The sequence below is a fragment of the Natrix helvetica genome, assembly GCF_964273705.1.
Source record: "Natrix helvetica genome assembly, chromosome: 2".
NCBI lineage: Eukaryota > Metazoa > Chordata > Lepidosauria > Squamata > Natricidae > Natrix > Natrix helvetica.
Window position 1 is genome coordinate 111,168,819 of NC_138552.1, and position 23,943 is coordinate 111,192,761.

General features: G+C 44.9%; 1 protein-coding gene across 1 annotated transcript in view; it reads left to right on the forward strand.

Annotated features, from left to right (window-relative positions):
* Window positions 1–9,901: 9,901 nt before the first annotated feature.
* TBX15 (T-box transcription factor 15) overlaps window positions 9,902–23,943 on the forward strand; it is an 81,030-nt gene continuing 66,988 nt past the window's right edge. The window contains exon 1 of the mRNA XM_081944475.1: window positions 9,902–10,268. Within this exon, the coding sequence (XP_081800601.1) occupies window positions 10,067–10,268 (202 nt within the window). The 5' untranslated portion in view covers window positions 9,902–10,066. The remainder of the gene's footprint in view (window positions 10,269–23,943) is intronic.

Below are 23,943 nucleotides of genomic sequence, written 5' to 3' on the forward strand. Positions count from 1 at the left end.
CGAGTCCAAGAAATCCGGGAGAGATCTCGCGTCGCCGGGTGCTTTGGGCCTATTCAGTGCAAGAGATCGCGGGCTGGAGGCTACATTGGTTCGAATTCGCGGGTGCTTCTGGAGCGCTTTGGTTTGGTTTACAGCCTCCGGGAAGTTCGGCACGTTGGTTCCAGAAATGGCGTCTGCCTCCGGGGAATACAAAAGCTATCAAGACCCTTTAGGTCTAGCGCTTCATTGAAATCGCGATCGGGAAGACTATTCCCAGCCCCGCCGCCACCCGAAGCGTCTCGCGGAGGAACATTTAAGAAAAATGCTCCAGGCGCCCGCAGGAGACGGACACCCAGCAGGCACGTGGCGCGCTGCTGCTCCAATGTTGACCTATCAATCGGCACAGAAATTAATCAGCTAGCAACCCAAAGGTCCGACCCCGAAAGAAACTCTCCTTCCAGACTCTTAAGGGCTTGGAGCTCGGCAAGGGAGTTTCTCGGCTGCCCTTCCTATCAAGGAAGCTGCGCCACAGAAACAACTTCCCGTGCGGCTGGGCCTCGAATTAATCACGCATTTTTGTCCTGGTCATGTTTATCTGGATTTAAGCTCCGGTGAACAGCCTTAAAACTCGCTTTCGTACTCACGTAAAGGCCAAGTAAGATACCTGGGGGGGGGGGGGAGCGAAAAGGACGCCGCTGTCAAGAGAAATGGTATCTGGTGTGTCGTATGGGATCATACAAGGCTGCTGGTTGCGAGCGGCCTGGGGAACAGCCGCCGGAACCTCTCAACGTCCCATTTAAGGCAATGTTTGCCCGGGGCGTGTGGGAGAGGCAGGCGGCGAGCTGAACAAGGGAGGTTTTTGGGGGGTCACGAGAGCTCCGCAAGGCAGGTGCTGGCAATCTTCTCCCGGGGGCGCCTATGCAGTTTTTTTTTCTGGCGGAAGAAGCAGCGGCCACAGAGCGGCTTGTACGAAGAGAAGGAAATCGGCACCACCAGGAGATCACAGGCCTACAGCAATCCAAGATTCGACACCTGTTCTTCTTTGCTTGACCTCACAGCCTAGAAGACGACTCCAATTTGTTTCCGACGGACTAGGTTTCTACCTGCAAAGGGCTTCTTTCCCATGCGACGAGAGATGATCAATCCTGCCGCACAGTTCCATCTGCTGCCTGCAGTCGCGCAGCGTTCGAAGTCGGTGGCAGAGAGTTTCCCGGGCCTTTCTAAAGCAGGCCGGTGCAATCTGGCGCCTGAACCAAGAAGGGAGAAACCTGGTCCGAGCCACCACACATTGAAATAAAGAGAACAGAAGTAGCCGCGGAGGACGGGCAAAAAAGTCAGGATGGTGATCTGCGTGTGAAACCACCCAGTTCTCCCCAACCACCCACCCGCATCACACCGTTCCGGCTCCTGCCTGACCCCCCGCAACCTTGAAAACCAAGCCAACATGTCCGCCGCCTTGGTTTCGAGGGTCTGCTGCGTCCCTTCCAAGGGAAACTCGGTCACTGGCGGACTTGGTTCAAATAGGCAAAAGTGCCGGAGATCCTGGTTTGGCTTTCAACTTATGTTTGGCAGCCGGAAAGACGATTAACCAAGATCGAAGGTCTGGGGGGGGGGGCAGCTGTTAAAAGTGCCCCCCCCCGATACTAGAAGCGGCGGTGATTTCAAGCTACCTTCTTCCCGCGTCTTTGTGTTGTTGGGCCCTCTTGGCACCGGTCTGCAGAGGAGGCTGGGCGAATTTTGGAGCCGCGCCCATGCAGCGGGTCATCGCTTTACCTGCTGGGGACGGAAAAGAATCTCGACGATCCTTCCGCCTTCGAGGAAATAAAACACCGCACGTCACGCAGCGCTCGCGTTCCTCCGTCTCTCAACTACTGTATTCTCCGTGAAAGGCCGTATCGAAGGCTGCCCTTCACCCTAAATGACGCCCTGCAGGGACAGTCAGAAAAGCCACTTGGCTCAAGCCGGCAGGATGCTGGATTGATCTAACAATCGGAAAACCAAGCAACGGGGCGGGGGGGGGGGGGAGGATCGGCGGTTTTAGGTGTTTTGGATTACAGAGATCCCAGCTCCAATTCGGTGTTTTTACTAGTTACGTTTTACTGTAAGGGAAAATAATTGGGAGACCTCCCGTTTTCGACAACAGTAAAACATCATTTGCAAAACATTTCGCAAAACATTTCTTTAACAAAATCTAACGCTGTGGGGAAAAAAAACGAGACTATATTTGCTTCTTTAAATAATCTTTCCCCCCCAGAATCACATTCATACCTGCACAGAAACAGTACCTTTAGTATTCAGAAGCAGCGAGAATACTTGCATACTTGAAACTAAATTGGATTTTTAAAAACCCAATCTCTTTTAAAATCCAGATTATACTCAAAAGCCTATACCGATTTTTTTTTTCTCTTCAGCTTTCCATTCTGGATAAATATTTCACTTAATAAAACTACAAGAGAAGTGCCTCTGTTTCTTAGCATCTTCCCAGCAGCAGGTTTTTCTCATTGTAAACCCCCCACCCACCATCTGATGAGCCCATCTAAAACTGCACAAGGTTTACATTCATAGACGGTGCACTTTTACACGCCTCACATCTTTTGTTGCTAGAACATGAAAGTGCAATGGAGGAAAATGGATTTTTAAAAATTTCAGAACTGGAATTTCAACTGGAATTTTACTGAAAGTGGCTTTCATGAATTTAGAGATGGAGATGCTGTTAACAAGTTTAGTTTCCCTATTACTTTATGGAGTTGAAGCCAAGATCCTTCTGTTAAGGTCCTTGAGGTTATTCTGGAATAAGCTGTAGGGTCAAAGGAATCAACCAGTGAGGTGGGCTAACTCCTCTGTTTTCTTTCTTCCCGACAGGCTGACCTGGAGGGAGAAGTCTGGCAGACAAATTTTGAAATTGGGCCCCAATCTCTGGCTGGAAAAACCCAAACAAGAGCTCCTGGCTCCATTTCGAAGCATCTTCATGGAAAGATGCAGACCGCCTTAAAACGTTGAGTTTCAGCTGAAGTACGTGGTGTTTGTGGCACTGTCAGAAGCAAGAAGTCTACTTGGGCGACGGTCAACGCCGCTTCGGAAGTCAAAACACCGGCCTGCCGCACGAGGGCAGCAGAGCCCTGAGAGAGAAACGGGGCAATTCAGTACAGGGCGCAGTTTGGCAAAGTCGGAAAGGTTTTTTTCTTCTTCGTCCGGAATTGCCCCTATATACGCTCCAGCACGGCGCTTGTCTTCGAAGAACAGCGAAATCCTCACAGCAGCGGTAGATTTACCTCGGACCTTTCTGTTTCGCTAAGCTTGAGTTGTTCCCAAACGTCGAAGAAGGCCCGAGGCGGTTGCTCTGATCTGCGTTGCGCCGGGAAGATTTCCGGCCTAAAGCTGTGACCCACTTCCCTCCCTCGGCATTAAGAAGCCCCCTTTTCTTTTCCCGACGCCGCTCATGAGCCTCGGAGAGCAGCAAACTTTAGCCGGTCCGAAGATCTTCCGAGTCCTGCCGCAAAGTACAATTTTCCCTCGGCGTTTCCCGCCTCTCCCATCCCGCCTCCGCCGGGTCTTCCCCTGCTTCTTGCCAGTAAAAAGCACCCGAGGAAGTGCAAACGCTGCGTCTGCCGGCCTCTCGTTCCCCACCTTTGCTCCTCTTGTCGGGTGCCTGAATTAAAGCGTGGCCGACCTTGGTTCTCTCTGCCAGCCGAGGAACAGAGGTCTTGACCCGGAGAGGAGGGGGCAGCGCTGCAGATGTAACTGATTTCGGCCTGTCGTCCTCCCCCCGTGGTGAATGGCGTCAGCTAGCGCAGGGTCGGTCGGTGAGCACCGGAGTTAAATGGATAGAAACGCTCCGCGCTTTTTCTTATTCGGCGACGAGAGGGAGAGCTGCAGAGAAGCCGCGCGTCGGCCGAACGAGCAATGCAGAAGCCGGACCAGCCTTGGAGGAAGCGATTGCTGCCGGGACTGGAGCGGACTTCCACTACCTCGCACAGAACCGGAACCTTCATTTATCGCGAGAAGTGCTTATCGCTTCTAGGGAGGGTGGGCTAGTCCAGAGGTCTCCAACTTTGGCAACTTTAAGCCTGGCGGACTTCAACTCCCAGATTTGCTGGCTGGGGAATTCTGGGCGTTGAAGTCCTCCAGGCTTAAAGTTGCCAAGGTTGGAGACCCCTGGGCTAGTCGGTTCAAGAAGAACTGAAAGACTCCTGACCTCTCGAAAGATGGAGAGTTGTGGTGATCTAGGTTTCAAGCCCAAAGGGATTTGCCGGCCTCCTTTCAAAAACACCTTTTGTGTGTGGGTCGCAGTGCTACTTGAGGTTCGCTGGTGAAGATAAAGTAAGTCCCAGAGAAGAAACTGAACTGGGGTTAGAGGAGAGAGAGAGAGTTCAGTTCCGCTACTTGTGCCTTTGTTATACTCTGAGCAACACAAGGTACCTACACGGGGAAGTTGCTGAAAGTGGAATGATGTGGCCTTGTGACATTTCATTCACTCAGATCTGGAAAGGAATGCAAGCTCCAGGGAGACCTTGTTCTCCGGTGGGAGACAAGAACAATCTAAGTTTCCTCCCATATCAACTAAAAAGCTAAAAAGTTTGGGTCAAGCACTGGAAGCATTTTTCACCAGAGAACCTAACCTGCTCAGTGAGCTAAACTGCTAAAGTGAAAGCGCCTACCTGGGTTGGAGTCATAACTTGTAGCTAATGGGCTAACTTTTGAGACTGAGGACCAGTTTTCAAGGAAAAATGCAGAGCTGCTGAAGCAAAGCAGCCAGGCTTGCATTGAACACAATTTCCTGAGATGAAACTGAAGATCATTTTGGCTCCTTAGAAAATGTAACCTTTGATTGACAGAGGCTACATTAACGAAGGGTGTCTGAGTGACTTGGTCCCTGAATCCTCGTCTCCTACAAATATCCATGTCCTTTTATCAATTCCAGCATAATTACATTTTGGACAATTGTTGGAAGGTTCTCCTCTGAATTTGCGGAAACAAAAATATTGAGCCCTTTTGAGAAAAAAAAACATCTTCAAGTATTTTCTCAGCTTCCCCATTTTGGAGGTTTGGGTTGTCTCAGAGGTAAAATGCAGCCTTTGCTAATGCAGGCTTGATGCTGAATCAGCGCATGAGATTGATAAAAATTAGAGAACTCTGGTGCCTGGATTTGTACACAATTGAACTTTTTTTCCTTTTGTGAGAAAAAAAAACATATTTTTATGAATAGTTAGCTAAAAGAATAATGGTAGGGAAAAGCCTTTATATTTTGCATCATGTCCCTAGACACAAAAGCTCACATGTTATTGCAAACATCTGGCAGTTTTAAGAAGAGTGGCATGGGGTTGGGTTAAAACTACAAGGTTTAATTTGGGGCAAAAGAGCAAGAGAAGAGAAACTCCTCCAAATCCCACCTTGTCCAAAGAAATCAGAAAAAAGCCTTCAAAGAAATTTCCTTGTGGGAAGCTTTTGGAAAGAAACGGGGGCTGTACAAGCTGTGTGTGTGTGTGTGGTGGGGGAGCTTGGTAGACTGGATAGCTCCATTTTGTAGTTGCAAAAAAAAAAGCATCTGTCCTAATGATAGACCAAACCGAGGCTTTAGGCAACCAGACCAGGTTCCTAGCCTCAGAGGTATTTGGGATCCACATGCTCAAGCAAAAGAACCCCCCCCCCCACTTTATATTCTAAACAGCCCTTGGAGAGTCCTGCTAAGCCTTTCCCCCATTGCTTTCAGGCATCTCCCCAGACCCACCCAGCAACATTTGAACAGCAAGAGTGTGTAGACTATGCCAGAGACCAAAATTATTCACTCAAGGTGCTGGGAGCAGAACAGCCCCATGCTAGCTGGCTAATAACACCTGTGTTGAGGGGGTGGAGGTGTGTGTGTGTCAGTGGGTGGTGTTTTCTAAAGCTATGCCTGCTTTTTACAGTTTTCATGAATGTCCCCTTTCACCAGCCAGCAGGGGGGAACCGACATACCTGTCATTCCCCAGAGATAGAAATTAATTTCTCTTCCCCAGAGGCTGAACACGGTCAAATGGCTGCCTCAAGTCCCCAGGGCTCTCTTTCCTGTCCTCTAGGAGGTACACAATCCACATACCAACTCATTGTGGAAAGCACAGCTCCTGGGCCAGGGCAAAGGAGGAGCTGGACAGGCCAATGTGTTCAAATGGGCCACCAGTCAGGCCTTGAGGAGGTCAAGGAAAGGTCTGGGATCTCAGTCTCTCAGAGCTGCACTGGACAGAAACACAGAAGCATGTGTAGGAGTTGCTGAGCTAGAAAGAGGAAATACCTGAGTGGCAGGCATCAGTGACAGATCAGGGTCAAAAAGGTTCCTTCTCTTTGCGAAGGGTCACACCTGTGTGGTTGCGACACTTTGGGACAGTGGGAGGAGAAACGACACTTAATCCAACCTGACTAGAGGCTGCCATCTATTGGAGCTGGGTTTAGTGCCCTGTTCCAATCCGGAATGGAGGTCCTTACAGTATTCACATTGCCTGGCTTTATAGTAATTAAGCGGAGCTTCAGATGGGAAATTAGCCACTGTGAGGCTTCAGAGAAGGTCGGAGACAAATGGTGTGGCTGATTGCCCTCTGATCCTGGGTATGAGCAGCCCTGGCACATTCTCTGAAGGATAACCCTGGCTAAATTGCACGCCTTTCTTTAGTTACCTGAGGGGGCAACCATTTCCTTCACCCCTCTGATGAAGGGGTGGGATATCCTTTTGCCTTGAAGCAGGAGGACGGATAGGTAAATAGACTGGGGGGAGGGGATCTTCCACCTATGTTAAATGACGCCTGCAAACAAATGAAGCAAAGAAGCCCAAGGCACTTAAATGAAAGGCAGAATGGGGAGAGGAATGTTCCCTGGAATTCTCTTGGATAATTTAATTGGGGATGCTTTATTCCCTTTACGTGTCAAACAAGATACATTATCTGAGGGGTTGCCACAAAGAAGAGGGCATCAAACTATTCTCCAAAGCACCTGAAGGTAGAACAAGAAGCAACGGGTGGAAACTAATCAAGGAGAGAAGCAACTTAGAACTGAGGAGAACTTTCCTGACGGAACAATTAATCAGTAGAACAACTTGTTTCCAGAAGTTGTGAATGCTCCAACACTGGAAGTTTTAAAGAAGATGTTGGATAACCATTTTGTCTGAAATGGTATAGGGTATAAGGTTTCCTGCCTAGGCGGGGTTGGGGGTGGGGGATGGACTAGAAGACCTCCAAGGTCCCTTCCAACTCTGTTATACTATTCTATTCTTAACTGTCTCTCTGAAAATCTGACCTCTTCCTACTTTCTTCTAAAGGTAGGTGGCCAGGTGCATATCATCTCCTTGGAAGCAGTTTTGCCAGGAACACAGACCTTTGGCCGCAGATGGCCAGGTACCTGATGTCTTTGTCTTAAGGTAACAGGATGCAGCGCAAAGAGAACTGCAGGCTGGCGCATCAGTCCCTTCAGCCCTCCTCCACTATCACGACCATACCTCCTGTAGCTCCATTGGAGGTTCCATAGAAGCCACTCCATTGGTTAATAGTTTTCATGCATGGGGGGGGGGGATTCCCTTGATGAATATAATCATTATTAAAACCAAGTTTCATTGAACTCCATAGGATTTACTCCTAAAGTGTTCAAAACATTAAACCAAGATCCAACCAAAAAAAAAACACCAAAAATTCAAAGCGTGCTTGCTCTTTTTCTTCCTTGATGGCAGCATTTAACATTCTCCTGAAATTAATATTCTATTTAATAAAGAAGCAATATCAAACGGTTTTAAAGGAAAGAAAGCCTGGATGGGAATATCGGGGCTTAAACGGGCTTTAAAATTAAACAAAATGGAAAGTAAAATCTTAGGGAAAAACTGTATTTGGGGGAGTGACTCCGTTTCTTTCCCTCACCAGAACAAAACCCGTACCGTTTTGGCTGAGCCAAGGGGCGTCTTTGGGAGCCTCTTGAGCGCTTCTTCAGCCTCCTTCTGCATCTTTTAGGCATCGCCAAGATAGGACGAGGGAGAAGTCGTGCTGGGAAACACAGCAGAGGCAAAATCAGCGAGGCAAACGGGAGAAAACCTGGAGGAATTAGGATTGTTCAATACGGCGCACTGCTCCAGAACTGGGCAACGTCCTGCCGGTGGGCTTCTAGCACCTGGTCTCCGGCTGGGCTTTTGCCTGTTTGAACGGTTCCACGCATTGTGTGTTCTTTGTGTGTGCATGTAGATCCTGTAGCGAAAGAGTGACGCGCGTTCTCCGATGCCTTTGGAGGTTCGCAGGCGAAGGGGGATTCTTGTCTCCTTCACCCAGGTGGCCCCTGAGCCTCTCGGCGGAGCGCGTCGCCAGCGTCCTCTTGGTCGTCGTTACATGTTGCCGTCGTGCCTCTGGGTACGGTAAATCCGCTTCGTTTAACGGCTTGCCCTTTAGGTTCGCTTCATCTGCTCGTTCACCTTCTGTGCAAAAACTAACCGCCTGCTTTTGTTGCTTCCTTGTTTCTTTATTTCTGGGAGTCAACGAATGCATCACAGGGTATATGAATAAAACGCCAAAGAAAAGATAATCAGGATTAGAAAGTGTACACTGTGTTCCGGAGGAGCCTTCTATAGTCGCAACATACACTGAAAAATTACAACTGGAAGCCCTTTTGCCAAGGGGGGAATCTGAACAAAAAGCAGAGCCCTTCAACTGCAGGACACAAGCCAAGCCGTGAGGAATTCACACAGTCAGTCCTGCACAGCTTGACAGATAAATAATTTGCGTAGTTGGACCTTGATTTTAGGATTTCAGACTTAAACCCTTATTGCTTAGCGAACAGGGTCTGACGCAGAGCTAAATGGAGCCCCAACTGTGCGTTTCGATCCCCCACTATAATCGGTAAAATGTCCAAATTGCTAATTTGTTCCATCGTTAATCTGTGTTCTCTGGCCATTATAAATCGCTTTGTGGATGTGGCTCTGATCGAGAGGACAACGGGCGTGAAGCATTTCCCGCATTTTATATACTGCGTTATATAAAATAAGGGAAGTGGTACAATCCGAGACATGTTCCTGTTAAAGCGGCTATAGGAACATGCAAGAATATACATGCAGTATATATATGGCTTTTTAACATTTATTGCCATGATTGTACAAGGCATAGATCTAGGAAATGTATTGGAGTATAGTAAATGCATGTTTATAGTCTTTCCTAAGGGTAAATTTGCTTCTTTTCAGATCCCATCTTCCAAACTGCTAAATCGAAGGTTGCCTGGATTTTAACAAAATTTCTCTTTTCACCAAAGGAGCGCAGTGTGCATACTCATAAAAGTCAATTTACAGATTTAAGTTATAGGGCACTGATTGTGGCAACTCCCACTTATGAGTGGGACTTTAGAAAAGGTACTTTTTTTTACCTCCAAGAATTTTCTTGGAGAAGACGCTGTTCTTCCTTATATGTGTGACCGACCTATAAGCTTGGGTGTGTGTGTGTGTGGAGAGCAGAAGGATAGTATAACATTGTTAATCTTTTCTGCTTACGATCACAGACGCTGCAGAGTTCGCTCCCCGCAGCCTCGCATATTTGGGAGGGGGTTTATGCGAGCTGCCAGGAGGCATCTGGGACTGAGTGGAGGCTGGGCGCCCCCTGGCCGCCTTTTCAGAGGGGAGGGGGCGGCCGGCTCCCCGCTCTGCAAGAGTTAAGGCCGCGGGCGGCCTGGAAGCTCGGGCGCTTGGCCCGCCCCTTCCTCATTGGCTCCTGCGACCGCAGTCTCCGGATTCGCCACCTTCCCATTGGGCAGCCACTCTTGACGGGCGCTCGCAGCCGGGACCAGGCGAGGGAGGAAAGAGGGGGGAAAGTTCCCCAGGAGTTTGGATCAATCAGAGGGAGAGAGGGGGGGGAGAGAATCGGAGGGGGGGAGAGATGAAGCGCAGCCCGAGAGCCTGACTCTGCGCGGTGCCTTTCGGCCAGCCAACAACTCGGGACCCATGTAGCGCCCAGGCGGCCGCCGGACTCTCACGTCGGAACGGCCTCTCCACTCTGCTTGCGTCTCGGCCCGGCCCACCGGCCCCGACCCATCCTCTGCCAGCTCGGCGGCCGGTGGCGCGGCGGCCGGCTGGCTTCGGCACCCCCGCTGGGAGGCTAAGATGAGCGAAAGGAGACGCTCGGCTGTGGCCCTCAGCTCGCGAGCGCACGCCTTCTCGGTGGAGGCCCTGATCGGCTCCCACAAGAAGAGGAAGCTCCGCGACTGGGACGGCAAAGGCCTGGATTTGTCTATGGAGAGCCTCAGCCCCGACGGGCAACTGCCAGACGCCGACGACCCAGCCCAGTGCCTGGACCTGAACCCCGGTGAGCGTGGCGCAAGGCGGGACGGGAGGCGGCGGGTGCCCGGCCCTTAGGGCTCCGGTTGCCCTAAGAGAAACTGGATCTGGGAGAGCTTAAAGGCCGGCTACCCGGGAGGTTGCCCTTCCACTGACAGCTGGGGTGTGCTTGCGCGGGCGGGCGGGCGGGCGCTGGCTTCCCTTTCCAGACCGCCGAGTCTCTCACAGCGCAAATCGATTGAAGGGTGGGGGAGGGGGGGGAAGACTTGTGCGAAGACTTCTTGGCCCCCCTCGCACAAGCGAATGGACCCGGGGGTTTTCTAAAGAGCCCCCTTTCTCTTTCCTTGGCTCCTTCGGGGCGAGTCCACCAGCAGCCCCTGCCCACCCGCTGGACAGGAATAGCTCGGCTCCTAGCTATGAATAGCCCAGCATCGAGGCAAACCTCACCTGGAATTAAAAGGGGCCCACCTCGGGGAAGGCCGCCGGCCACTTCCACCAGTACTGGGTGCCTGGGAAGGCAGGAAGGGCAAGGAAGAGGCGCGGGGAAATGCCCCAGGCATGATCTCTGGGGAGAGCGCCCCACAAGGCGTACGTTTACAGCTTTGGTAAGGTTCAGCCGGGGACACGGCGGTGGCCAGCAGTTGTCCAAGTCTGCCAAGGTTCGCTGAATTGCAAGCGCTGAGGAGGCGCCCAAGAGTGGCAGTCAAACCTCGGGGTCATTTTCGCGGCCACTGTTGAGTCGCCAAAGTGGCCTCCAGCAGGATCGAACACCTCAAAGCTGGCAACGGGCAAGGCCCGTGGGGCAGTGGATCATGAACCCTCGGGAGTGGATCGCGGGACTTTGCCCAAGGCCGAATTGCCCCTTTCTCCCCCCCTCATCAACGTAACGCATTGATGATCTCGAGAGTCTTATCGAAACGAAAATGCATAGGTCCCTCCCGGAAGCAAGTTTCTTAGGATTCCCAGAATTAGGGGGTGCGGAGAGAGGATTGATGGTCGTTTTCTTCATTTTGCGGTCTTCAAGCCGCTCTTTCTCTAAAAGGCCTTCGGAGGATGGAAAAACCGTCCGCTTTGAAAAGTTTGTTGACTAAGCATCTGCTTATGTTTTTCACTTTCAGTTTTAAGCAGGTTAACCTGAGGTTTTCCAGCCTCTCTAATTTTCACGAGGACGGGTTTAACACACACACACAAATACACACATTCTAAAAAAATGGGAAACTTCTTAGAAATTAAATTAGAGCAAAAGGCCTGGCAGGTAATTTGCGCGTTCTTCTCCAGCTTCATGCTGGGGAGGGAGAGGGGCCTAATAAGCGAAGGCGCCTCAAAAGTTCGGCCTGAGATCCGTTCCGTCGTCTTGGTCGCCTTTGGACTTCGGACGGAGCGGCCCAGTCTGGCTTCTTCTATCATCCCTGAGGGTGCGCTGCTCTTGAGCAACAGATTCCCGCTGCGGTCGGCCTGCCTCGCCGTTCTTCCTTTAAAGCAGTCCCCGTGTCCAAAACCTCTATCAGCAGAACTCCAGTTGAGTGGGTTGGGTTCTAGAGCCTAGCAGCCCAGGCCTGGTGAGGGGTGTGCGCGCGCGGGGGCGCGCGGCGCGTTTGTGATTTATTACTCCAGAGGTTGAGTGCTTTGAAGGCCGCCAGAGGATGGTGATGGGCAGTTTGGTCTGGCTTCCTCCGTCTTCTACGGGAATAACAAGGACTAGGCAGGGCAATAGCAAGGTTCTAGTCCTCACTACGGCCTCCCTTCCTGACTGCAGCATCTGGCAGGTGAGCGAGGCCCGGCGAGCAGCGTCCGAGTCTCCAGAGAGTGGCCTTCCACTTACAGGCTATTGGGGCGAGGTACTTTCTCGGACTACCCGGAGTTTCCGGAGCTCTCCATTTTCCCTCCAAAAGAAAACAGGTTCTTCTTGGTTGGCGCAGAAGTCCAATCGGCGATTTCCCCCTGGTCGACGGGACGAAAGGCCTTTATATATATATCTATTTACTATTCTAAAGCAATCATTGGCATATATATATATATATATATATATGCCAATGATTGCTTTAGAATAGTAAATAGAAGGTCACTGAACATTCATGAATGATCTGGGATTCTACGAATGTTCAGAGAATGAATAGAAATTTACTGAACCCATATAAAGGTAGGAAGTTGAACTTCGTTCCTTTCCTCTTTCCTTTCCTTTCCTTTTTGTTTCCCTCGCCTTTCCTTTTTCCTTTCGTCTTGATGCAACACAAGATTTCTCTTGTGTTCCAGCCAGTGTCTGTTATTCTATGTTAGATCCTCATTCCTATTGCCTGATGGCCTCTTATAGTTGCCTGTTTTCCCCAGGTTTCCCTGCATTCGGCCTCCTCCAGGCCTTTTCTTCGCGATCTAACGTGTCCAAAACTCTTCGCATATAACAGGATTTCTAACTCCGTAGTCGGATTCCAACTGAAAAGTATGTTTGAAGCAAAAGCCGCCAGGGTGATGAGTTGGCCCTCCGTAACTTCGTACTGTGCCCCCACCCCAGAAGGACCTGGAAAAGATTTTCGACCGGGGGGTGGGGCTAAAAACCTCCTTCCGCGAAGATCCCTGGGCTGGTTGTTCTGGTTTCTTTTCAGATCCATCGCACTTTTGGAATCAGGCTGGCTGGACAAAAACAGCTTTTCCCGGGTTCTGGTGCTCTGCATCTCCCCGGAGAAGTTGACCGGCCGGCGGCTGCGTTAAGTGGAATGGAAACGCCCGAAGGTCTTCCAAAAGCGAAGGGCCTTCAGCTTGCAGGGCGGCTGCTCCTGCCCAGGAGGGTTCCCTCTAGTCGGAAACGCTGGCCGGCCTCGAGCGCAGAACGCAGGCCGCGATTTGTGCTTCAGGAGCGAACATCTCTACGTAAACAGCAGGCAGTTGTCTTATCAACAGTTGTTTTGTTTACAGAGATAATTATTATTATGGTTGGTCGCATCGAAGGCTGGATGTTTAGTCGTCTTCTTCTTCTTCTTCTTCTTCTTCTTCTTCTTCTTCTTCTTCTTCTTCTTCTTCTTCTTCTTCTTCTTCTTCTTCTTCTTCTTCTTCTTCTTCTTCTTCTTCTTCTTCTTCTTCTTATTATTATTATTATTATTATTATTATTATTATTATTATTATTATTATTATTATTATTATTACTATTGACTACAGTTGGTCGTCTAGAGAGTTACTTATGTGAGATTGGCGGCCATCGCCCATACAATTTCTAAATAAATTTTCTAAATACAAGGGAAGAAATATCACAGCTCTTAGAGTAGCCGTGAATCGCATCCCTCCCAATGCGCAACTGAATTCCTAGGGTTCACGAGAGCCGTTCAATAGGCGCGTACTGCAATTTTGATATATATTTTTTAATCGGCACATTTTCTTCCTTCAGACTACGAGCATAGGCTGCGATGCTACGGACTTGAGTAGGGGAAAAACGTGGAGAGTAGCGCTCTCGTAGAGGTCCCCTCGCAAGAAAACGGCTCCCTGTTCTGGGGGTCGGGGACACCCGACACCTCCGCTCTCCTGATTTATCGCGTTTCAACACGTCTCTCAGCCATCGCTGGAGTGCTGCAAAGCCTGGCTTCATTACTCTTAGCCGCACAGCCAGACCCTTTAAATCGGGGAAGGCGCCCTTTGATCTTTCCTAAGGTGCTGAGACACGTCGCGGGGTTTCCACGGGGGTTCCATAAAGTGTGACCCTCCCCCCCAGCCCTTGCTTTACATGCGTCCCCAAGTTTAGCTGAGAAGTCTGCACCCCGAGACTCCAGTGTATCTGGGCCCGGTCTCAAGCGACGAATCTTTGCGAGCCGTTCTTCCAACAGACACCCGTAGAGAAGGGCCGATTCCCCGGGAAAGGGTCCCTCGGCGGGGCTCCCTCTTTTTCCCCTCCGCTTTCCCACTGAAATAGAGTCAACCTGGCATAAAGAGCTCTTTGGGTTTAGTTCTTAGAGCGCCGCAGCCGAAGGGAAGAATGCTTCGACTGTGGTGGAGCATTACAGAGGCCTTCTTTATTCGCTCCTCCTTACTTTACCTTATCTCGATTTACTTCACAGTAGAATTTGTATTCATTAATTAAGCGGGGTGAGGAACGCGTTTTGGTGCTTTAGTTGCAGAGGAAGTGTAATTAAGAAAAGAATTAAAACAAAAGTACAGACTCAAATGCAGCTGCAATCTACGGTAACAAAAATATAGAGATATTTTTGCTGCAGTTTCTGGAGGAGTGTAATAAATTTCCTAATCTGTATGCCTGTGTGTATAAATGCACACACACACACACACACACACACACACACACACACAGAGGGTTATACATACATACTAGGAAATGTATTACACTCCCTCAGAAATTGCAGCAAAAATATCTTTATATTTTCATTAGATTGCAGCTGCATTTGAGTATTTTTTTTAAATTCTTTTTTTAAATTACACTTCCTCCAAAATTAAGGCAGCAAAACATTAATCACACCATTTAATATATCCTAATTTGGCAGGAAACTGATTCAGTTTAGATAACGAATAGAATCCAATATATTTTCAATTAATAATACTAAGGAGCATACTGACGAATAGTTTCCTTTTTTAAAATCCCCACTCAAAAGTGGTCTAAGCAATTTTTTTATTTTCTGTTAACAATCTTCTAGGCTTTATCTGGAACTTTAACGCAAATAAATTATTAATAGGAAAAGGCTGGCAAATTGCTAAGACCATCTGTGCATCTTGATGGGTAGTGATATTTTGGGATGTCTCCACATATGGAAAATGGAAAGATAACATTTTAATGTATTTTTTTAAACCAAAATTGAACTAACTTGATTCTATTATCTTGCTTAATGCTGATGACCTCACTTTTTATGCAGTTATTGTGGATTGTATCATTGGCTTGTTTTAGGATGCCCTTCTAGTCATATCTATTTCAGGATTTCCCATCCACCTGTACAATAGTTGATGTTTCTGTTGAGACAATAAGAAAGAAAGAAAACAGAAACAAAATCTTACAGGCAAAAGTATCTATTCTTCCAGGGAAGTTAGCATTTCAGGCAGAGCTGCAATAGGGCTCTTTGGAAGATGGCTTACAAAGTTTGCAAAGTGCTTGGGCTCAACCAAGCTCCAGAACTTTTGCATTTTATGATTTGTTGAAGGAGAAGAATCTTTTGTCTCTCTGTAGGTTCTTGGGAATGGGTGGAGTGGCCAGCCACTTTCCCCTCCCGAGCCAAATGCAATAACTGCTGTGAGGACAGAATGCTTTTTAGCTGAGCTTGGTTGTTCCATTACTCCGTCAGGAGGGGGGCAATTTTAACCATTAAATAATTGGAACGGTGATCTGGCTCAGTAGTTTGACCATGCTGTCCTTTTTCTTTACTTTCTTTTCTTTTCTTTTTTCTTTTTTCTTTTTTGTGGCCTGCGGTTTAATCTTTATAAACAGCCAGTTTTGTTAACCCCTGATGAATGCATAATGGCTGCCTATGACAAATTGTCCTCAAACATCTGAAAAGCTTTCACAGCCCGAGGAAAGTTGTAAAATATAGTGTGCATGCATGCGTGTAATCCTAGACAGCGATCTAAGCAGTCTCCGTAATATTACAAGATGTGCCCACATTTCTCTCTCTTGCTTGTCAGCCTGACACCTCCGCTTCAGCAGCTGTGGAAGGGATATTTATAAAGCTGATGACCATTCAGCCTGGCCTCTGACTCTTCCCCATGATCCCGGGCTAGAGGCTGCTTGGGGAGTAGCAGGTGGCCCGGGCAGTTGCCGAAAAGCACTCAGAGCCTATTTTTCTGTTTGTTTATTGCTCCCATGGGGAAGGGGGACAAGGAAGCATTCCAAACGGAGCCTTGCTGGCAAGCCACTTCTGCATTCATGGACCAGGACCTGGACTCCCTGCCTCGACAGGCTGCTAGAGGAGGAATCTGGGGGCATTCTCCAGGGGTTCAGCAGCAGATCAACCAAGTCGTTCATTAGCTGCAGATCAAGGAGGACAGCATTTAATTGGCGCGTCCCCTCTGATTACTGGTTTGCAATGAGGGCTTGATAAGCTTTCTCTGGATGAATTCTTCTGGCAGAAATCATGCTTTCAAACTTTTCAATTGCCCCAAGATCCTTGGAACATCACTTTCTAAATTAAGTTTTACTTGGGCAATATGCTTTAGTTGCCTAGCGCACATTAATTTGATAACATTGCTTCTCAAAGAATATGTGGCTGAAATGCAAAATCAGTTTGAAATAGTTTAAAATTTGCTTAATTTTTTTCAGAAGCTTATTTGAACATATTGTTATTATGATTGGTTGCAAGTCAGCTGGATGGTTATACTAGATTTGGCATTTTAATTCATCTGTTGAGTTTTTCCCGAGGACTTGGGATAGGTAGATGTTATCTGATGGAGATTTTGTCAATGCCAATGCCAATGGTATCCAATAGGTGCTTTGGGGTCGCACCCAAAGTGCTTGTTGTTGTTGTTATGCATGTTCAGTCATTTAAAAAATTCAATTTGTCATTTCATTTCACACAGTACCAGTCTTTGGATATGTGGTCTTGAAACAACAAAAATAGTGGCACAGTCGTAATGTCTTCTAACACTATCAAGTCCCTAGCACACCCTCACATTTTATGAAATATGGCAACATCCTTGCTTCCCTTAATTCATATAAATTGCTCTTCAGTTTATTTCTTATGTTTTGCCCTTTCTCAAGTTTAATTAATGTTGTATTTCAATTATGTTCTTTGAAAAGTTGTTTGAAATGCGGTGACTTTTATCCGTTGCATTCAACACGACTGTTTTATTGACAGCATTTCAGAAAATCCATGCCTACATTCTTCCAAATTTGCTTTGAGGGTTAAAAGAAACTTTGCAGAAGATGTAGAACTTTTGGAGATGGTGGAGGAGAATGAGAAGTTGTGTGATGCAAAAAGAGCATGACACAGAAGGGCAAACTATCAGAGTGTGACAAATATGAATAACTTTCCTTCTTTGGAGCAATCACAAAACACAATGCCTGAAGAATGTGTAAGTATACTATACCAGGCTGTCTTGCTCACAGAAGATCATTTATTATGTTTTCCTCAATTATTTGCAGCAACATTTTGAAGTAGTTCTAACAAAGAGGAGTTAACCATCAGTATAGGAAATTGCAGGCTACATCCTATGTAGTATAAGTAAACATCTGCTTTCCTCCCTGCAGCCTCCCAGACCCACTTGGTCTTCTTTGGAGGTTGTCCACCTCTCTAGGCAATATTTCATGGGCTACGTCATGGGCTGCAGAGGGAAGTCATGCTGTGCTGGCAGAGGCACTTCCATGGATAGAAATCATTGGACAGAAAGCTGACCTGGATCAAATCAGACCAGTTCATCTGTTTGCTGACAGCGTTAGCTCTCCAAAGTGTTAGAGGCATGGTTTTTGCAACCTAACATGGAAATTTCCAAGAACAAATTTGAGGCCTTTTGAATTTTTACCCACCAACAATAACAGCAGTGGAAAATAGTCTTCTCATGCCAATTCATATTCAGGAGAAAATATGTTTGAAATGGAGAGCAAATAAATCTTGATGCGTAGATTGTGTAGATCACTGATACATAATAATTTAAAATGTTTACTTAATATTGAAAGGCTACAGTTGAAGAAGTTGGCTGAGAACTAAGGAGAGTCAACTTCAAATCTACCTTCCCCCCTTTGAGCTAGGCCCTATCTTACAGCTCAGCCAACCTCAGAGGGCTGCAGTTTTTGGAGAAGGAATATCCTGTATGCCTCCTTAGCAAAGAATGCTGAGAATAAGACTCTAAGGCCTAAACAGAAGGATTAATTAACCCAATACACACTTTGGGTTCGAGGAAAAATTTATAAAGCCCTTGATGAAGTAGAATATTTAATAAAAGAGGAATAACTCAATGATTGCATGAAACTGTGAAATTAGTTTCACGAATTAATTAATCAATTAATTAACCCATTTTCCACCCTACCCCCCCTCTCCATCACCATCATATTAGACACTGTCTAATCACTGCAAGATGAAGGCCTCCTCCGCATATTTCCAACCAATACGGTTCTGAGCTTTCTTTGGCCAATTGGATCCGCGATACTTGCTGATGTCATTGATCCATCTTGTTTTAGGTCTCTTTTGTGGATGCTTTTTCTCAAGTGGACGTGAATATACTGTATGTATAATTTCAAAATTCTCTCTCCCCTGAAAGAGAAAAATACTTTGACACTGAGAGTATCAAAGGAAAGCAAAACAAAGGGATAGAAACGAGCACTATTGAAAAATACATAATTTAATGTAATTCACTCAAATTCCATTGATATCAGTGGGTTTCCAAGTATAAATAAGTCAGAATTCAACTTAGAATATATGGATAGTGTTCATGGCATTTAAAATACACTTGGCTTATATTTAATTTTATTTTCCATTAGAATACTCTAAAGTATATCTGAATTTACTTAGTTCACATTCTAAATATTAGTATGCATAAATTATAAGTGTACCTGGCCTTTGTCCATGTCTTAATTTTTTTTTCAATTTTAATTTTCCCAGGAACCATTGGTAACATATACTGGAAAGGTCCTAACGTGAAACACTCAATCCACTAGGTATAAACTCGGGATTTGGTCACCCATTCTTTAGAAAAAATGGTATTTGGTTCTGTCTGGAAGCAGTTTTGTCTTTAGGAATCTGTATCACATTTTAAAGAAAAATTCCTATCACTAGAAATGTCTTCCACATTTTTCCTGCAGAAAGAAGAAATAGGGATGCTATGCACCTGCAACGGAATGAGGCTGCATTGGATGTGAATAAAACAAGATTGTGAATAAAAAGTGCCTTTTTAAAATGGTCTCTCTTGGAGGAGAAGGGGAATTGGGCCCTACAAGAAGTAAGAACACCCATGGCAAGAGATGTTGAGAGTTACCATTGTTTATTGAGTTAATTTTTTTCTACAAAATATTTAAAATATGGCACACATACCCAGCATTCTTCCAGCCTATTCCTCCACATGAGTATTTCCATGATGTCATTCTGCCATAGGCCAACCTTTTTACACTGCCATAAAAATATAAGAGGGTTGCGTTTTGGGGTGGGTAAAATTAATAGCTTCCTGCAAATGCACTCAAGGCTGTAAGAGGTGCAAAAAAAGAGCTTGGTATGCGTTGACTAATGTCTTCATTTAAAGAGATTACGTATGTTTTAAATGATCACCCATTTCCATATAATATGGTTGTCTCACATATGTAGCAGGAGAAAGAAGCAGGATTCGACACACAGTCTGGACTGGGATTTTAGGCTATTCCAAAGAAGTATCGTTGTAAGCAAGATTCAGAACACGAGATCCAAATTGTCTACCATGATTCTCTTTTCCCATTTGGATGCGAGTTTACATATTACATCAGCTCAACCCAGCCTCCTCCCAGCAGCATCACTCAGTCTTCATCGATAGTTCTTGGGATACAGCATTCAGTTCTGGTCGCCACGATGTAGAAAAGATGTGGAGACTCTAGAAAGAGTGCAGAGAAGAGCAACAAAGATGATCAGGGAACTGGAGACTAAAACATATGAAGAACGGTTGCAGGAACTGGGTATGTCTAGCTTAAGAGAAAGAAGGACTAGGGGAGACATGATAGCAGTGTTCCAATATCTCAGGGGTTGCCACAAAGAAGAGGGAGTCAAACTATTCTCCAAGGCACCAGAGGGTAGAACAAGAAGCAATGGGTGGAAACTAATCAAGGAGAGAAGCAATTTAGAACTGAGGAGAAACTTCCTGACAGTTAGAACAATTAATCAGTGGAACAGCTTGCCTCCAGAAGTTGTGAATGCCCCAACACTGGAAGTCTTTAAGAAGATGTTGGATAGCCATTTGTCTGAAACAGTATAGGGTTTCTTGCCTAGGCAGGGGGTTGGACTAGAAGACCTCCAAGGTCCCTTCCAACTCTACTATTGTATTGTATTGTATTCTCTTCAGAGAAAGTTTCCCTCACTTCCAAATGGGAAAGAAGGGAGAAAAGGAAGAGTCACATTTAAGCTTCAGAAAAAACTTTATAGCTTAGCAAGTTAGCCTCCCCAACCATAAATAGAAGGCTAGATATCTAACTTTATTAACCTCCAGGGAGGGCTTCAATGAGTAAAGATACACTGCAGACAAATTAACCATTTGGGATGGCTTTGTTTAGGGCTTTGCATATTTAAAAATGCCTCCATCCAAAAACTGGTTCAAGATTACATTTTTATATTACTTGATTTGTTTAGATCTTCAACTGGAACTTGGGGGTTTGAGGCAGCCTGCAGTGAAAATTAACACTTACAGCTTGTCTTTAATGCATCTTTTTGAATCCATTTAAGTTTCCAGTGCAGGCATAATTAAAAAGGCCTTGACAGCATTCTGCATTAAATATAGTTGCAGGCTTTTAAGTAACTTCAAGCATATTTTTCTCGCTCTGTCATCCTTTGCTCTTCTGCTAATACTGCATTTAACCACACCAGTGAAGTTCTACTAATGTCAGCAAGACCTGGTGTGTGTGTGTGTGTGTGTGTGCGTGTGTGCGCGCGCGCCATAGCTGAAGAAAATGGAAGGCTCCATCTGGAGCCAGAAATGGGTGTTTTACTTTTGATACATCTGTAATGCAGAAGTAGCACATTTGCAACTATTTTGTTCTTAGTTAATGTTTCCTTTTAAGACATTTTTTTTAAAAAATAAAGTAAATCAGAAATACAGTTGTCAAAATAAAAATGGAATTTCTTGATGAATATTTATTTTAAAAAATAGCCCACTTTTTAAAAAAAGCCCACTTAAGAGTTGGGGAAGGATTTCACCTACACTTCTAGATTGCTCTCCAGATAAGACTACCAGATAAGGGAATTCATGTTAAGCAAGTTCAGCCTGCAATTTAATTTACCCTTCTTTTTGTTGTTGATATTTCAGACAAACCCATCAAGTATATGGTATGAAAGGAAATGAAAAATTGATCCTGAGCAATTATTAAAGAGTAAAATGAATTGTCCCTCATGGCTATTATTTTGGAATTTATCCCCTTACGCAGGGCCGGATTTAGATGAAAAGAGGCCCTAGGCTATTCCACTTATGGGGCCCTTTTGCCTCCCATTTTTAAGTTTGTAAATTACATGAGAGATAATAAAATACATCATTACTGTGATATATATCAATATATTAAATGAAACATGTTGTAATTGGTACTAACCTTTATAAAAAATGTGGCACGGATAATAAATAAAAATAAAAGGCCCCTCTTGATCTTGAGGCCCTAGGCTGAAGCCTAGTTAGCCTATAGGAAAATCCGGCCCTGCCCTTACGTAAGAATGAATTTGTCCATAAGATGAAAGCAAACATACACAATATGAGATGTAGTGCACTTCTCTGTAAAATGGGGCATGAACCTTTTTTTTTGGCTTCCTTTCTTTGCTTTGTTTGAGGGGCCACAGAGGCCATTATCAGGGATGGTGTGAAGTTAATTAAGGAGAATGTGGCTGAATTTCATAGATTTATTTTTCTTTAGAAGTACCTTGGATGAAATTTGTGCTTTAAGTCTGCAGAAGCTCAACTAGCCCATTTATTCTTTCATCTCTCCAAAATGGGGGGGATATTGAGAGCCTGTTAAGGCTATAGGCTCAGAAGTCTATGCTAATCGGTGCCTAGTATGTAATGCAAATAATCCTGCATGGACTTCTTCATTTGTAGGAATTTGTGGTGTAACATTTATGAATTTGTGGTGTAACATTTATGATATAGATTTCCTAAGATTACAGTTCAAGAACAATCTGCAGCAGACATAAAAGAGGCAAAATCTGACTATAACTGCAGTTGGTGTCCATATTACGTGCTTTGAATGTACTGGGGACTCAAAACCAATATTGGTTTCCCTTCGGTGAATGTTGGTTCTATCATCTGTTCACATTTTGGATTCTACATTTCTTGCATCCTTTTATTAATTGAATGTTTGATTCATGCTAAATGTTAAAAACATTTAAAATATTTGGATAAATAACAGAGTCACAAGAATAACTTCCTAGTAGGTGTACCTCTCTATAATCACTTTCAATATAGTTGTGAGAATGTAGACAAATTTTACCACTATAGCAAGATGTAGTAATAAACACTTGGATGATGCATAGTAACCAGACAGCCATAAAATATCACACCTTCTAATAATAAATGATGGTGAACATTGAAAAGATGGGAGCCAGAAGGTGGTCTTGATGAACAGGGAGGTGTCAGCATATTTTAGGGTTAGTTTCATTAGTTTAAAGAGGTTGAACCAACCTTGTAGAATTCTCAGTGAAATGGGAATGAGGGAAATTAAAGGCCAGACTTCTAGAGGCATCAAGCCAAAAGAAAAGAAAAAAGAAAAAAAAGAGAGACTCTAGAAAATCTGCAGAAATTAAAAAAAAACCTTAGAAAATCTCAGCAGGAATTTATTTGATTCTCTAATGAATACTAAGGTATACTCAAGAGCAAGTATACTCAGTAGCAATGCAATGTCAAATTTAACTTTTAAAATAAAGATTGAATGAAATGAAATTGGGTTGAATTGAATGGATTGTTGGCATTTTAGACCCACCTTAGATATATTGGACCATAAAATTATAGCTTTTAGTCAACATATTTATACAGAAAACTATTATTTAATTTGAAGATGGTGGGCTAAGTCTATATTCCAAAAGTAAGTATTATAGGCTAGACCAAAAATCAAAGAAGGCTGAGCCAAAAAAATAAGCTGGTTTCATTTATGTTGCAATTATATAAAATTGTATTAAGCAGATATAGCTAATATGACCAAGGATGTGGGAAATAATCATTTCCCCTTTTGGCACATTTATATTTACAATTCAACTTTCAAAGTTCAGATTATGCACCACTTATATAGGATGATGACATAATAATTAATAAAAATATTTCTAGTTTTTCCTGTTCTGTTTCTCACCCCCTCCTGAATAACACTATGACCGGGCAATTTACATGACTTCTGTACTAAAATTGAACTAGCAAAAGAAAGATGTAAAGTTACAAGGTGAGACATCAGACCTTTTCATGCATTTAATCCTTGTTTTGATCTTGAAAGGTCAACCTTTCCCTGTCCATAATGATTCTAGGACTTTTGTACAGTTAAGAAAAGTCTTATATCAGTGGATTGCATCATTTTAGTGATTTGTAAAGTTTTAACATTTGATTTGGGCATTAGTTATTAGGATAATAATTTCCTCTTCCCCTTGTGCATATGCTGAAAAGATTGGAAAGAAAGAAATTAGGCTGTTTTATATTCAGAAGATATAAATTCATAGGGTTTGAAATGTTCCACATAAGCACATATTTATGCACAATCATATTAATTAATATAATCATGACTGAAGTGTTAAAATATGCAGCAAGCTAGGTTTTAGCTGCTTTCTACAAGTTAAAACAAAATGTTCTTTTTTTAAATGGCTATTTTTGTTGGCAATGGCCAAAGGACAAAAAGAGTAAAGCACTGCAAATTGAATAATAGATATTTTTTTTACTCAATGATGCTTTGCAATTTTCTCTGAATTCAGTGAACAAGATACTTAATGTCTTTGAACTGCTAAGACTATTCTCCATTATGATAAACTTTCAGGAAAATGGCCAAATAGTGCTGTTATGACTACTAAAAGGCTTCCATTACTTTATGAGGGAATTCAGCCAAAAAAGGCTAAATTATGCACCTCCCCTGCCCCCCAAGAGTATGAAGGCTGGGAATATT